Source organism: Penicillium diatomitis, assembly GCF_028827545.1.
Source record: "Penicillium diatomitis strain IBT 30728 chromosome Unknown utg000001l_segment0_segment0, whole genome shotgun sequence".
Classification (NCBI taxonomy): Eukaryota; Fungi; Ascomycota; class Eurotiomycetes; order Eurotiales; family Aspergillaceae; genus Penicillium; species Penicillium diatomitis.
The window spans coordinates 2,991,586-3,005,622 of record NW_026623173.1 but is presented as its reverse complement, the minus strand read 5'-3'; the positions used below and the strand labels follow the sequence as shown (position 1 = coordinate 3,005,622).

Here is a 14,037-nt window from a genome sequence, read left to right as displayed (position 1 = left end):
AAGACATTTTGGGGGTTTCGCTCTTCATTCACATCTCCATAAAGAGCACACGCGGTGGCAGATACGGCGCTATAGCAAAAGCTGTTCGGAAAGACGTCATCCGCAGGGTGGACGCCTAACGCAGAGGACGGACAGCAGATAAGCTTTCCCCCACCCGACAGTACTACATAAATGTAGCCTGTGCACCCAAATCCCCCGAGCATGTAGGTAGATTCATCTTCTTCATTCGGTGATAGAGAAGAAACCCAACATCTTCCTAACGCCACCATGGGCTTGACCTGGTCTCAGTTCTTCCCGCCCGCCCCGGGTCTCACCGAAGCCAACCTACCCAGCCAAAAGGGTAGAGTGTTCATGATCACAGGCGGCTATTCAGGAGTGGGCTTCGAACTTTCCAAGATTCTCTATGGCGCTGGCGGAAAGATATACATTGCCGGTCGCTCCGAGGCGAAAGCGAAGACTGTCATCCAAGCGATCGAATCTGCATACCCCAACTCCGGCGGCGAGATCGTGTTTCTACCTCTTCAACTGGACGACTTGACCACTATCAAACCCGCCGTGGAGCGATTCACTCGCACTGAATCCCGACTGGACGTGCTGTTCAACAACGCTGGCGTTTCCAACCCTCCACCAGAAGAGGTATCGCCTCAAGGTCACGAGCTCCAGTTCGCCACAAACTGCCTCGGGCCCCATTTACTCACGCAGCTACTCCTACCAACACTCCAGCGGACAGCTCTCGGCGCGCCTGCAGCCTCGGTCCGGGTCATTTGGCTTGGGTCGATCGTGGTCGACATGTCCGCACCATCGAATGGCGTCAATCTAGACGAGATCATCCAACGCGATTCCCGAATGAATCGCAATTACACAAATTCCAAGACCGGAAATTGGTTCTTAGCTGACCATCTGGCCAGACAAGCTGGTTCATCTGGAGTGTTGAGTCTTGTTGTGAATCCAGGGAATCTGAAATCTGAACTGACTCGTCATTTCCCGTCTTGGGCACCAATCCTACTGTCGCCCCTTCTTTATCCTCCAATCTATGGTGCTTACAGTGAGCTTTGGGCGGGCATCTCGCCGGATCTAACGATGGAAGATGGTGGGAAATCTATCATTCCATGGGGTCGACTTCATCCTAAGCCCAGGGAGGATTTGCTGAAAGCGATGAAACCCAAAGAAGCCGGGGGCACGGGGGATGCTGAACTATTTTTGCGCTATTGTGATGATTCAATTGAACAGTACAAGTAAATAGGGCTTCGTATTTTGTGAATATGACAGACATTCTCCGTCATCGAACATGGACCTTCATTGTGATAGTATAGTGTCAGTACCATCGAATTTGCGCAGCCCTTCCAGGAAATCACGATATTGCTCAACCTCGATCTTGACCACTGTATCCACCCCTGCCTACCAGTTGGGTGGATGAAATTTAGTAAGAATGAACATAACACGAGACCTGTTCTATTATTGAAGCTTCAGTTAAAAAAGAAGACAAATGCCCGAGTGAGGTCCACTGTCACGTTAATGAAGTGACATATTTATAGAAGCTTCGCAACGTTCGCTTGTCACAAGTCAATAACTTACATCCTGTCCCCTCCTATAGCATCATAAAGAATGACACCGCAGATCAAAGAACGAGAGTTTCGCTGCGCCTATTGAGAGTTGTTATCTATCATTGTGTTTGGGTATTCGTTATGACTTGCTCCCATTTCAAAAGTCTCTCAAAATCGATTCATCGAATCGGTGAGATCTGTAGGCAGAGAAGAACAACCGAGATCCATCTTCATCCTTCATCCTCGCAAATCAAACAAAAAGCTATCATCCTCAAAGTTCGCATGTGCCTAATTATACACCTTGTCAGCTGGCACAGCAAGAGTGCATTGAAAACTCAAGTTGAATCTCGACCGCGTGGGAGAACTCACCCACGAATCTAGCTGTGTCCACCATGTTGAGCCTTCGAGCTCTTCCAGAAATGAAAAATCAGGGTCAAGATCGGAGATAAAGCCAATATCAGAAGTTGGCGGCAGATTTTCGCCAATATCTTGGGAAATTGCCACTTGAGCCATCGAACATTCATCGGTGATGGAACTCTTTTGGCGTGTTGGCTCAAAGTCCTGAATCGTACCGGTGCCATTCAGGGCTGGTAATGGATTGGCTTTTAGTTGGCCTTTGGAGTCAAGCTGTCGGTGGACTTCTTCCCTGAGTTCTGTAAGGATCGTGCTGTAGCGTCTACTGGGGCAGTTTGTTCGGGTGGCTTCTGCCAGGTATCGCTGGGAGGACTCGGTAAGGAGGAACAAGGATTGTATATCCTCTGTATTGAGCTCGTCCTGTGCTGCCGTCGTCGCTTGTGCATTCTCAGCTTTGCACAGTTGCTGAATGATGTATATATAGGCGACTAGAACGGCACAAAATGTAACATAATGAGTAAACCAGAATGACTGGATAATAACTTTTTGTTGCGCGAGATCCTCGATCAAGGTCATTACGTCTTTTGCGGCGCGTACGCATTTATTCACGTGATTTACGATTGTGAGGCGAGATGTTGGAGGATATTTTGAATCGCAGGCATCGACGAGGAGAAATGAACGCGTAGCGTGGATCATGGCATGGTTATAACCGAGTCGTAATACCTGTCTTTGTCGGCGGAGGGTTGGTGGCAGACTGGAGGAGGGTATGTTCTTCAAGATCGGGGGCACGCTTTCTCTCCACTCTTCCAGTTCTCTGGTGAGACGAGGGACTTTGGCGAGCATGCTGCCTTGTGACTGTTGATTTATGCTGTACAGCTGCCGTGAGAGCTCTGCTAAAATTCGACCTAGTCTGCGCCACCATGTCAGCCTGCGAAAATATTGAACCTAACAACACAAAGTTCCAGAGCGTACCGGAAGTGCAGTATAGATGCAGTCATCATGTTGTCTATTTGTTCGCCTGGGTGAGTCGACTTGTCTTCCTGAAAGTCTTCGTCTCTCAGACCATCAGGTAACTCTTGGTCAATATCCTCGTCATGGAGTAGCCGAGGCCGCCCGAACATGATGCTGAGGTACTTATCCAAAGTGTAGACACTCCAAAAGACCCGTTTCTGCATTTCCAGCTCGAAGGTTGAAACTGGCTTCCCCGCTCGCTTTGTGGCACGCCTTCTATGAAGTCCCATGGCCGTGACCACTTGCAACGCCGTCCCGAAGCAGTACCAACACTCATTGGCTCGCGAGGATGACAAGAGGTAAAAGCATTGAATCAAACGGACCTGAATAGTCTCTAAGCTTGGGGGCCCAGACTCAAAGTTCATCAAGTGCATGGCCGCGGCGAACCATCGCTCACTTTGAGTGGACTCCGTTGAAGGCAATGTATCTGCGTGAAGACTTCCAACGGCGAAAATCATTAGGACAATAGCTGCGCGGGTTGCCATGACGCCTACCGGTAAATTGAAGGCGGAAAACTGTTCTGCATACAGTTGCTGTGCCCATTCTTTCACACGCCTGTAGTGCAGAAATCGATATGTTACCATCGAAAAATCAAAGTATACCGTGATGAGCTCCATGGCGACTGCGAAGGGCGGCAGACTGAAAGTCGCCTCCGAGTGGCCCGGATATGGTTTGTCGCCAGAGGTAAATGGGCTCGCTGTTGATTGAAGATTGTCTTTGACCTGGATTCCGTTTTGCGATATTTCATCTCGTCGTAGTCTCGCCCATACTCGCTTGATGAAGGATATGCCTGACGCAGGTCCGATGTAGTTTCCTTCGAGATCTGTGGATCCCGGCTCGGGGGAATCTTGCGGGGATTCCTTTCGAGAAACATTGCCATGGTCTTGAAGGTTGCCAACATTTATTTTCGCACACCTTTGTTTCGAGATCTCTTTAGACCCTGAAACGCGAAATACACGGGATCCTGATCGGACGTTCCCCGTACCAGTCGGCTTCGGTGGCACAGAATTTGGTGTCGCCGGGATGGGCTCGGGCGGCAATCCTCTTGAATAGCAGGCAGTATAATCGCAGGGCAGTGAATGCCGCATACACCGAGCGCATGGCAGTGTACCTGTACATTTGGTCTTCTTTGACTTGCAGGAATCACAAGCGCGAGTTATCTTTTTGCGAGCCAGAGCATCTTTGGGGAGAGCATTGGGCTGCTGCTCAATTTCGAAGTCTGAGTTTGAGGGCTTTCTTTTGCGGCCATTTAAGCTGCCTTGAGCTTCATGAAATTGCACCTTAGTCATGTTGCTCTTTTCAATGTTCCCGAGTCATGCCGACTCTCGTGTGGCCCGAAAGTGGTTGAAGCAATAATTTTGCTCCTGGTATTCATACGGGATCAGCGGGGAGATACTAGAGCGGGCTGATACTCGGTCGGGTACGTACTTGCGACTCCATTCTCGCAGGGTCGGTCGTGTCAAATGACTCGGACATCCGATGTGGGAAGGGCACGTGAGATGATGTAATAACGTTAGCGCTACTCCTAATCGAGAGGTTGTTCTGGTACAAAGCGATACTTCCCACTTCACAGTACATATCTCCGCGGAGACATGCTGTACTAATAAGCAGGAGCCAACCGTTCCATCGAATGGAAGGGCTAGTGGAGGTGCAGGCCCGTTGTCTCGGTTTGCCGGGCGGCTCGGGGCGACGGTCACTCCACTTGTCCTTTCCCCAGACTGTGCGTCTTTATCTTGTATTCCGATCTTTGTACTTTTAACTTGTGTGCAAAGCAATTTTGGAACCGGGGTGTTCTCCAGTCTGATTCATTTCAAGAGTCTGCAAGCATAGAAACTAACGGACGCGTTGGTTTTCCCAGAACTTCAAAAAGAAGGGCGACGAAGCGTGATCGATCCACATAATATCATCAGTGCCTACGACATGTGAATGGACTAGACCCAATTCGAACGACCTGACCCTATCGCTTTAAGTTAGCGCAGAAACTTGGTGTTTCCATAGATCAAGGAACTGACTTGATGCTCTTGATGCTCCTGATCAGAGCCCGGGCCGTTCCAAGCAACGAAGATTTTCAGAAAGCCTTCACGAAGTGAGGAGAGCGATTGTTCCAGGTCTCTAGCAAATGGGCCTAGCACATGTTTGTTTTTGTCCAAGACAACAAGCTCGACTTGTGACACGGAACATCATCATTGGACAACTCTGGAGCATTGAACCGTGCGATCGATAATTCGGGACGGGGCTTGGAGCATCCGTTCGACAGGGTTCAATTCCTTGAATTGTCACAGGCTTCAGGTCAATGTTTCAGCGAGCACGTCTCGGTATCAGAGACGAAATAAATAAAGTCTTAGAAGGTCACCTTGAGCTTTAAAAGACAAAGGCAGCTCATGCCTGCCGGCACTTTGAGGTTCGATCTTCTGTTACGATGGCCACCATCACTGGTACTTTCACAACACATGGCCACCAGCGCTACCGGTAGTGCAGCACGATTCACATCCTCCTGGCCGATATCGCTTCAGTTCTCCAATTATTTATGTCTGTCTGGCAATTACCTCATTGAATGAGCTGCATTTGAATCTTTTTTGGCTGCCACACATGGTAGACGAGCCCCGAGGAAAGCTCCCTGGCATACATAAGCGGCCTCCAACGATTACATTCTCATCGAGATACTAGCTATCCTAGGACCAAAGTGGTCTCAGGACTGAAAATGTGCCTCGTCAGAAGCCACAACAACATTCTGAATTCTATACATAGTGAACACCGAGCCAGTATCGCAGCTAAATTTACACCAGTAACACAGCCAACATCGCAGCCAGATCCGTTACGTCTAGCCAATCATAGGCTAGGGTTGATGCCATAAAGCTAGGGCGCGAGTACATAAGTCACATGTTTTGAGTTCTCTTCACCGCTATGGCAGAACGCCTCTCCCCCTAGAAGAAAAAAGAATACCATTGTACGGCCCGCCCCCCCCCCCTTCTCTAAGTGTATATCCCAAAGAAGTTAGCCTAAACTATTGTTGTTGTGTCTCTGACGAGACACAACTCAACAATGAACAGTGAGAATCTCGAGGCTTTTTGCGTCGGCAAGTTGCTAATTGGTAAAGCTATTTTCGAAATCGGAGAGGGCCCAGCAAGGCGGGTGGGACGGCCACGAGGCTACAAAAACACAGGCCCATGCACATTCAGGGCGTTAATTGAGGTGATCTAGATCCTTGGGGGCCCAGTCATCCCACCGCATAGATGATCAAGACTCAAGGACGGAATCCGTCGAAGCCTGCGGTGGTTGGTTGAGAGGAAGGGAATTATGGTGCCGTAAATCCAAGGAGGGGAAAGATAATCTCATGAGAAGAAGAGGAGGAGCAAGACGCGTCCACAGGTGATTGTACTTTTCTATTTACCCGCTGAGCAGTTGACAGCGGCCCTGAGGCCAGATAGAGCAATCTTTGTCACGTGCCAAGGACCCAGCCATAACAAAGCCTCTGAGTCAGAGTCAGAGACCTAGGAGGTCCAGAGAGGATAAAATGGTAGAGGCAGATGCGCATGGTTATTTTGCGAGTGATCATCGCGGAGACAGATTCTTCCATGATAGAATTGTGAATTAGCGCCGAAGCCAGTCTCGTACGAAACCTTCGATCAAACTTCGTGCTCACACAGCATGAGGGTAGTTGATCATACGCCACGACAATCACCTCTTCTGCCGCCAAAGTGGAATGAAAATAAATGTTCCGAGTCGCTCCGAGTGCAATGCAAAAAGTCACTTCAATGGGAGTAGCCGTGGTTGGCGTCAATCGCTATCGCTGGTCATAATAAGGGTGGGGATTATGTTGGTGGAAATCTGAAGAAACCTGACTGGGGGGAGCTAGAGATAATGGATGTTGCTGGTGTGGATGGGGGGAGCCATGTGGATGAGGGTGAGCATGAGGATGCTGCCGTGGATGTTGCAGTGGATGTTGATGGGATTGTGGCTGCGGATGTAGAGGCAGAGGAAAAGAGGGTTGCGCGAGGGAGGGTTGCGGAAACTCTTGTGGCGGCCTGTTGAGAATGAGATCCAGCTCAGCTTGGATTTCCTCGCGGCTCGCAGAGCTGCGGATCTTGTCGATGATGCGCTGGATGCTCGCCCCGTCGTATTCCCGAATGACCTTCAGAAGCTGATCCGTGAAAATGGTCAAGGTGGCCAGCTCTTCCTGGGTGCGCCGGGCATTTGCCTTGCGTCGCCTGTCGGCCTGTTCATCAAAGGTACATTCTTTGTTGTGCTGGCTGCATTCTGAGCAGATTGGTGGTCCGGAGCACTAGAGGAGCGAATGAAAGATTCGTTAGAACAGGACTCCGTTGATTCGGCTCGACGTGGAGAATATTGCATATAAGCCACAGCATCAAGGTCATGGGTAAGCACGACACACGAATTGAGGGCACAATGCCTTGACGAAGAACAGCGATCGAGTATCAAAAGAGGATGGTAGTCAAGGAGCATTTACCCTAGTTCGGCGCTTTTGGCACTCTTTACACGCGGTGGAAGCTCTCTTCATCCGGCCATCTTCCGGCTGGCCTCCGCCACTGTTGCCAAGTGGTGACTGGCTTCCCTCGCCGCCACCTGGAGGTAATGTCCGAGGAGCAATGGGCCTGAAGCCGCGACCAACGTCACCCATCGCACCGGTTGGTTTAGCAGCTAGGAGAATTCGAGAGATAGGCGATCCAGGCAAAGACACCGTCGAAAAGGGCGACGGATTAGGCAGTGCAAACGCAGAGAAGATGAATTTAGAGTGCTTCACGGGCAAACCGCGCTCGGAGGAGAAAAGCAATCACAGTCGCAATGGAATCACAGCAGAGTGTGCACTGAGGTGAGGTCGCGAGAGCGAGAACCACGACCGACTCGCCTTCCGCAGAACTAGAAGGGATCCACGCGCATCAACACAGCCGTCATTGGTCTCGAAAGCGGGAGATCGATCACTGTCATGCAGGAGCGACCTCGCACGAGTCAAGGGTTTCTGTTTCTTACAAGCGGCGAGGCGGGCGTCGCTTGGGGGCCTATTCGACCGCGATGGGTGAATCAGAATGCGCCGTGCTGAAGTCTCCGAAGACGAAGGAGACAATGGTAGGGCAAGTTATTAAATTCTTCCGAATCACGATTGCGAAAGTGGTGGCTGATATTCTGCCCACTTGAAGCCGATGCTGCTTTGGATCAGAATCGGTTCTGGTAAAGTTTCCCCGCTGGGTGGGCTGCACAACAGCTCCAACTGACAGCCCCAGACCAGCCTTTTCCTTTTTTCGGAGGGAGGAGGGAAGGAGATTTTCGGGCGGACAGGGGATAAAAAGGAAAAACAGAAATGGAAATCAAAAAAGAGGAATTACTCAGATAATAATGAGAGGACAGAGGGTACGGAGCCGACGACAATCATCCAGAGTTAAATGAAGAATAATCAGAAAATGAAGAATTAAAGAAAACAAGAAATGGAAAAAATGGGAAAATCAACAAGCGGGCCGAAAATGTTAATGGGAGGGGAGAGGCGGATCAGAAGGTTTTGGGAGGAAGAATAATGAGATAATCCGCAGTCATTATTATGGGGCCAAGTGACAGGTGATGGATAGACCCTCGATTCTGAAGGTTCCCAAGCAGCTGGCGTCCCAAGCCTACCTAGCTAACATCTCTGGAGTCCAGCTATTTGGAACACCTGTGCCGCTCCCACATCCTGCTCATCCGTCATTCAGGATCATAAGAGAAGTTCAAGCAATGGCACTTTGGCTGGATGGTCCAAGCGCCCAGCACCCAGCATTCAGCACCCAGCACCAAGCACCTGTGCTCTCGCAACTAGGTTAGGATGCGCCCGATACTCAAAGCCAAAGGCGAAAGGCGAAAGGAAGATCATGCGATTTCTCTCCTGTAAATCCGGTAAGATGCGCTTTTGGTACGGTGAGGTGCAATGCTTTTGCCACAAAAGCAAACCAGGGCGCATCTGAGTCAGTAGGGGTAGTACCAGCTCTCGTCCATGGATGCGCTCTTGGGTATCAAAGGTCACAGTCTCATTACTGCCTTGAGGTACCGAGTACCGAGTCTGGACCAGTGGACACCGCTATGGGAGTACTGAAATCCATCCCAGGAGGGTTGAATGGGGTACAAAAGTGATTGTGCTTTGGGAGGATACCAACGAAGAGGTTCAGTCGACGAAGACCCGTTTCAAAATTAGAGGAGCCTACCTCGACGCTCTGTTCCTGGAGATACAGACCGAGTCGTCACCGACGTCACAAAGGGACTCGGACTTCTTCCGGATTGGCGGTTCACGAATGAACCCGTCTGGCCAGGCCGTCGGTGTCAATGTTGAATCTCTAGAGAATCGTCATCAAAAGTTCGATCATCCTCGAGCCTCGTCAAATCATCTCGTTGCATTCTCTCCGCTCGAATGACTCGTGTGCGATGCTTAGTTGCTTACTGATCGTTGCCTGAATATTGGCTGACAATTGCCTTGAACCGACCCGCACTGGGTATCGGAGTCGTACACAGACTGGCATAACCAAGCTGGTGGGTCAACGTGCATTGAATGGACCATCGGTGCGAGACTCAGTGAAAGAGACATTCCCCGAGTCAAGGTGTCGTCTCAGACATGGCTCGTCTTGGGACACGTCCACACCACCCAACTGCACTTGTCAGCGGCTTCGACGATCCTCTCGATGGCGCAGCACTTTAGATCTTTTCTGGGCCTGGAGTCTTCTCGGTAAATCTGCCGGAAAGTTTCCAGCGCGTGGGAAATATTCTGGCAGATAATAGCGACGCATGCTTTGGTGCAGATCCGAGAGTAATTGTTGGGACTGTGATAACCGTCAGCAATCACTACCTAGTGTCTAGTCACTGGTCAGTCCCAGTGTTCCGGTCAAATGATTTAAGCTACAACGCTTTGAAATCGGTACCTTAACCGACGATACTCATGGAAAGGGACGATCCGTTGGAGGAACACCAATTGAACACTACTACTCTCTTTTCACCAGTGTTCAATGTTTATTGCCCTTTTACGGGCACAATGTCCGTCAGTCGGTATTTGCATTTGTGACAAAGTCCACGATTTCAGCCTTCTCTGACTCTTGCCGTTCACATGGCCGAGTCCGCGGGGAGCATGGTCGAAGCGACCTGAGAAGAATGTGGGAATGAGTGATGTGAAGGCGGACATTGGACAGGATAGTTTAGGATATACTTCTCCATATCACCTGATAGGCTGCATTGTGGAGACGGTGGCTCCCTAAGCGTCACTGGCGTTTTTCTGCCTTCTTCTAGTGTCATGGATGGCGCGCCCCCAGCAATCGAGAGTACCTTTGCGTTTATTCAGATGAATGATCAATTGTCTGATCATTGGTTCATCGGAAAGTGCAGTGTATTTTTCATGGAGCTCCTACAAACTCTATCGCATGTGCATAGATACACTGTATTACTGTAACGTTGTACAGTATTACGCCGCCAGACTCTAAGCGAAGTACACTATGAAGGAGAGTAAGTACTTCATTAGCACACTACAGTCTACACACTTACACGGAGTTAGTAATTAGTTGGTAGTTACTAACTAACTAGTAGTAGGTGTACATGACTACATATAGCTTGTAACTTAGTACGTGCTGTGTACTTATGTCTTCATTCGAAGTCCTGTAGTGTACTAGTGTATACTTGTACTGTCACACTGTGAGTATGGCGGCTATGGCCACTGTGTTGGCCCTGTTAGCGTTGACTGTTGAATATGGAGTATGGTGACAAGAATGTACCACGACGATCAACTCGGGTACATTTTACTATTATCGGTAACTTCTCGATGTAGCCGTAGTGAGTGCCGAAAGGGCCTTTCCCGCCTCCCTGGAGCCAAGTACAGTAAAGATTTAGCGATCTTCCAGACAAAAAGTTGCTACTACTTTATCCACATGGTCCGTAGGTTAGCTCAACTGTATGTACATAGTACACACTACACACTGCACTGTACACACTATATGTGCATACTACATGCGTGTGATCCTTTGGTGTAGCATTTTGCTTTTGAACCTGTTTGGTAGTCTGTCGTTCATAACCCCTATTGCCAAGCGGTGTGTTACAAGATTTACGAGTCCTCCGCTGTGGTTATCGTTACCAGATAACTAGGATATGGGGAGAGCCGGGAACTTTTTCAATCATTTGCTATTACCTGGGTGTGCTTTTGCAGAAGCCTTTGCTTATTATTACCTCTCAATATGGATCATCAGCAGAATAGGTCCACTCAAAAGCTCTGAAGGTTCAAGTGCTACACCCAGTACTACTCGAATGTGTAGCACGCTTCCAATTCCAAAAATTTTAAGATACACATCGCCAATTCCAACGCCTTACACTGTGGCTTCCTACATATATTCTTTGTAACCTACGACTGCCTATATACTTGTATATCCCTGCACAGCCCGTCAATGGTGTATGTACATAAATGGGTGCAACCCCGGTCAGGCACAGCAGTATGTAGGTACGTCTCGCCACTTACGAAGTTACCGTAGAGCTTGAAGCTTCTTACAGTGAAATTTACTGACTACCAACTTATGTATCAAGTATATCACTATACTGTAGGTACCTTGGCACTTTCGCTAGCTCATCCCCAAACGGGTATCAAATACGGGACATACTTTCCAAATCGGTAGTTAGACCGTTGAAGAGCCTCACGTGGAGGCTGCGAAAACTTCTTTTCGCATTATCGATTTCTGTGCTCCACAGGCTTATACAAGACCAAAATAATACATGGATAATGATAATCGGGCCCACGACCAGATCGATCGTGCCTGATGCACATGGGAGATCGGAGATCGAACCTTGACACAAATCTATTTGACGACGGGCCGTGCTGACTGTACGTCTCCTGTATGCATCGACGAGTAACGGTACATAAATACAAACACGTCGAACAGGGTGACAATTTCGGCGACGTCGACTACCGTCGGGGCATCTCGTGTAGCCCTCTATTTTGCGGTCAGAAGCTTCTCACAGCTCTGAGATTGCTTGTTGCAGCGAGCTCCGATCGCAGGGCTCTCACGATTGATGCGCATGTTTTTAATTGTGGCGCGTCAACCGTGACGGGAATTTTAACAAATAAGTGCACCCATAATCGGCTCCCAAATTATGGTGTTGTGCCAAAAGATTTATCTGCAGACGAGGTTGAGGCTCAGCCCTAAATTACGGACATGCATACCATGTAGTCCATATTTCGATGCATTTCTCGCTCTGTCTGACAACTATCCGCAGTGTACTCAGTTCGACGTCCTTCAAATTTGAATTCCGGGCTCCCTCGCTCAGTCGCTTGCTCAATGGGTGGTGACGTATCTGAGTTGTCTCGGCATTCCGCCATTTTCGAGACTCCCTGTTGTGCGTTCACCGCCTGGGTTTGTTTCACGTCCTCCGCGTCATGGGCCTCATGATCTTCTCGCAGTGCTGTGTGTAGACTGGTGCGGCAACCCAAGGCCTCGTTATGCAGAAGATGTTCTCCCTTCCTTCGGAAATACCTTCATAGTCTCGCCACCGGGCACATCCCCGCGTGATTCGCGTTGACGCTCATGCAGAAATGAATATATGGCACATCATAAGCCACGACGGATGAGACCACCAACGCACGCATTATTCGGTCGGCTCACTGGTTCGTTTCGACAGGTGGATCACGTCCCATGGGTCGTGAATGTAGACGGCGTCGGCAAAGATCTCGGCGGTTTTTTTTCCATTCGTGTCGTCCCACCTCCGCCTCAGTTGATGCAGTGGTTCGGAGTTCGATATGCCTTGACTCATCAGTAGGTTCATTGCGTTCTGAAGAATTCTGATAGACGGAATAACATACCGGTCTATGCACCGCTACATGTGACCTGAAGCAGGACCGCCCGATTCGAGTCGCAATACAAATGGACGAGCTGAGTTGCATTCAGTCTCCATGCTCGTATGGATGGTTGGATATCCACGCCAAAGAGACTTCAATCTTGTAACACTCAGCTACGAGCTCTTGCCAGGGATTTTTGGAGGGAGCATCCTTTTGTTTTGAATGGAACCTCAACCTCTCGAACTGAGAATTGATCCGCTCAATCACGGTCACTGAACTCGTGATGGCGGTTTTCCCATCCCCACCGGGAACGAAATCCTCACTTGCTCATTACTTCCGGAGAAAGATTCCAAGCCTGTGATGTTGAGGGCCATGATTTGCTTACGCTCCATGTCAAGCCCCGGAAACAATGTGGGAGTGTCACCAACTCACCACTCTCGAAAGTACACTTTCAGACTGGAATATTGGTTTCACGTCGAGTCCTTTCTCGTGAAACGACCTTTCAGGTCAATGCAAGCAGGCCCACGTACCAGGATCCTAAAGACGCTAACTTCGGATCGGCCCTGTAATGACAGAGCGGGCAAGATGCTCATTCTCGGAAAAGAGGCTGCGAGAAGAGAGCTTGATTGATGGAAAAACGAACCTTACCTCACGAGGGTTTCAGTCTTCCTGCAAAATGGGGATGCGTGCCCTTGCTTGAGGGCATGCGAGGCATAGCGGTGATAGCCCTGGCTGACGAGTCCAAGATCTTTGAGCTTTTACTGGATCTAGATATAGAATCCGGATAGCTTCTCACCGAAGCCCGGGACTTGGTCTGAATTTTACATACCCAATACGCGCAACCCTTTCAAGCCTCTGGGCTCCGTTGCCTACCTACCTGGGTACCCCTGCGGGCTACAATATCCAGCGACAGCTCCACATGTTCAGAGAAAGGAGGTTGCAAAGAAGCTTCTGCGCTGCACCGAGATTCCCTCTTCATGAGACGATGGGATCACTTCCCTTCTCTGTTGCATCAGTCTTCGCCAAGGTTATGACATTGAGCGCGAGAGTTTGCCTGTTTGCCGCTCATGAAAAGTCAAAAGCAGTCACGTGTATTAACTTTCTACACTGAAGGTCAGTCAAGCCGCAGACGTACTCGAAATACCTTCTCTCGCCCACATATCCCTTTCTGTCTGAGATGACGCCTATCCACGAGCCAGCTTCACGTCTCTGTGGGCTCACGCGCCCATTCAGCTAGGGAGAGCGAGCGGACCGCCTTGATTACGGGGAAAATCACGCTGGTCAGAGTTAGTGGGGCGTGCGTGCTTGACGCTTGCACATACTCTCACTGCTGGCAATGCAATCATCATG

The 14,037-nt window shown here is 49.6% G+C and overlaps 3 protein-coding genes across 3 annotated transcripts; 1 reads left to right on the top strand and 2 right to left on the bottom strand.

Annotated features, from left to right (window-relative positions):
• Positions 1-267: 267 nt before the first annotated feature.
• On the top strand, positions 268-1,239 carry N7539_000831 (oxidoreductase, short-chain dehydrogenase/reductase family; the record flags this gene model as incomplete). Its single annotated transcript, XM_056930435.1, has 1 exon — positions 268-1,239. The coding sequence occupies one exon, from the start codon at positions 268-270 to the stop codon at positions 1,237-1,239; it is 972 nt and encodes a 323-aa protein (XP_056794728.1).
• Positions 1,240-1,832: 593 nt separating this feature from the next.
• N7539_000830 (Zn(II)2Cys6 transcription factor) lies at positions 1,833-4,198 on the bottom strand (the record flags this gene model as incomplete). Its single annotated transcript, XM_056930434.1, has 2 exons — positions 1,833-2,808; positions 2,871-4,198. 2 exons carry the CDS (start codon positions 4,196-4,198, stop codon positions 1,833-1,835), a joined length of 2,304 nt encoding a protein of 767 aa, XP_056794727.1.
• A 2,495-nt stretch (positions 4,199-6,693) lies between these two features.
• N7539_000829 (Zn(II)2Cys6 transcription factor domain-containing protein) lies at positions 6,694-7,548 on the bottom strand (the record flags this gene model as incomplete). The annotated part of the gene is made up of 2 exons (XM_056930433.1): positions 6,694-7,191; positions 7,378-7,548. 2 exons carry the CDS (start codon positions 7,546-7,548, stop codon positions 6,694-6,696), a joined length of 669 nt encoding a protein of 222 aa, XP_056794726.1.
• Between the last annotated feature and the right edge of the window lie 6,489 nt (positions 7,549-14,037).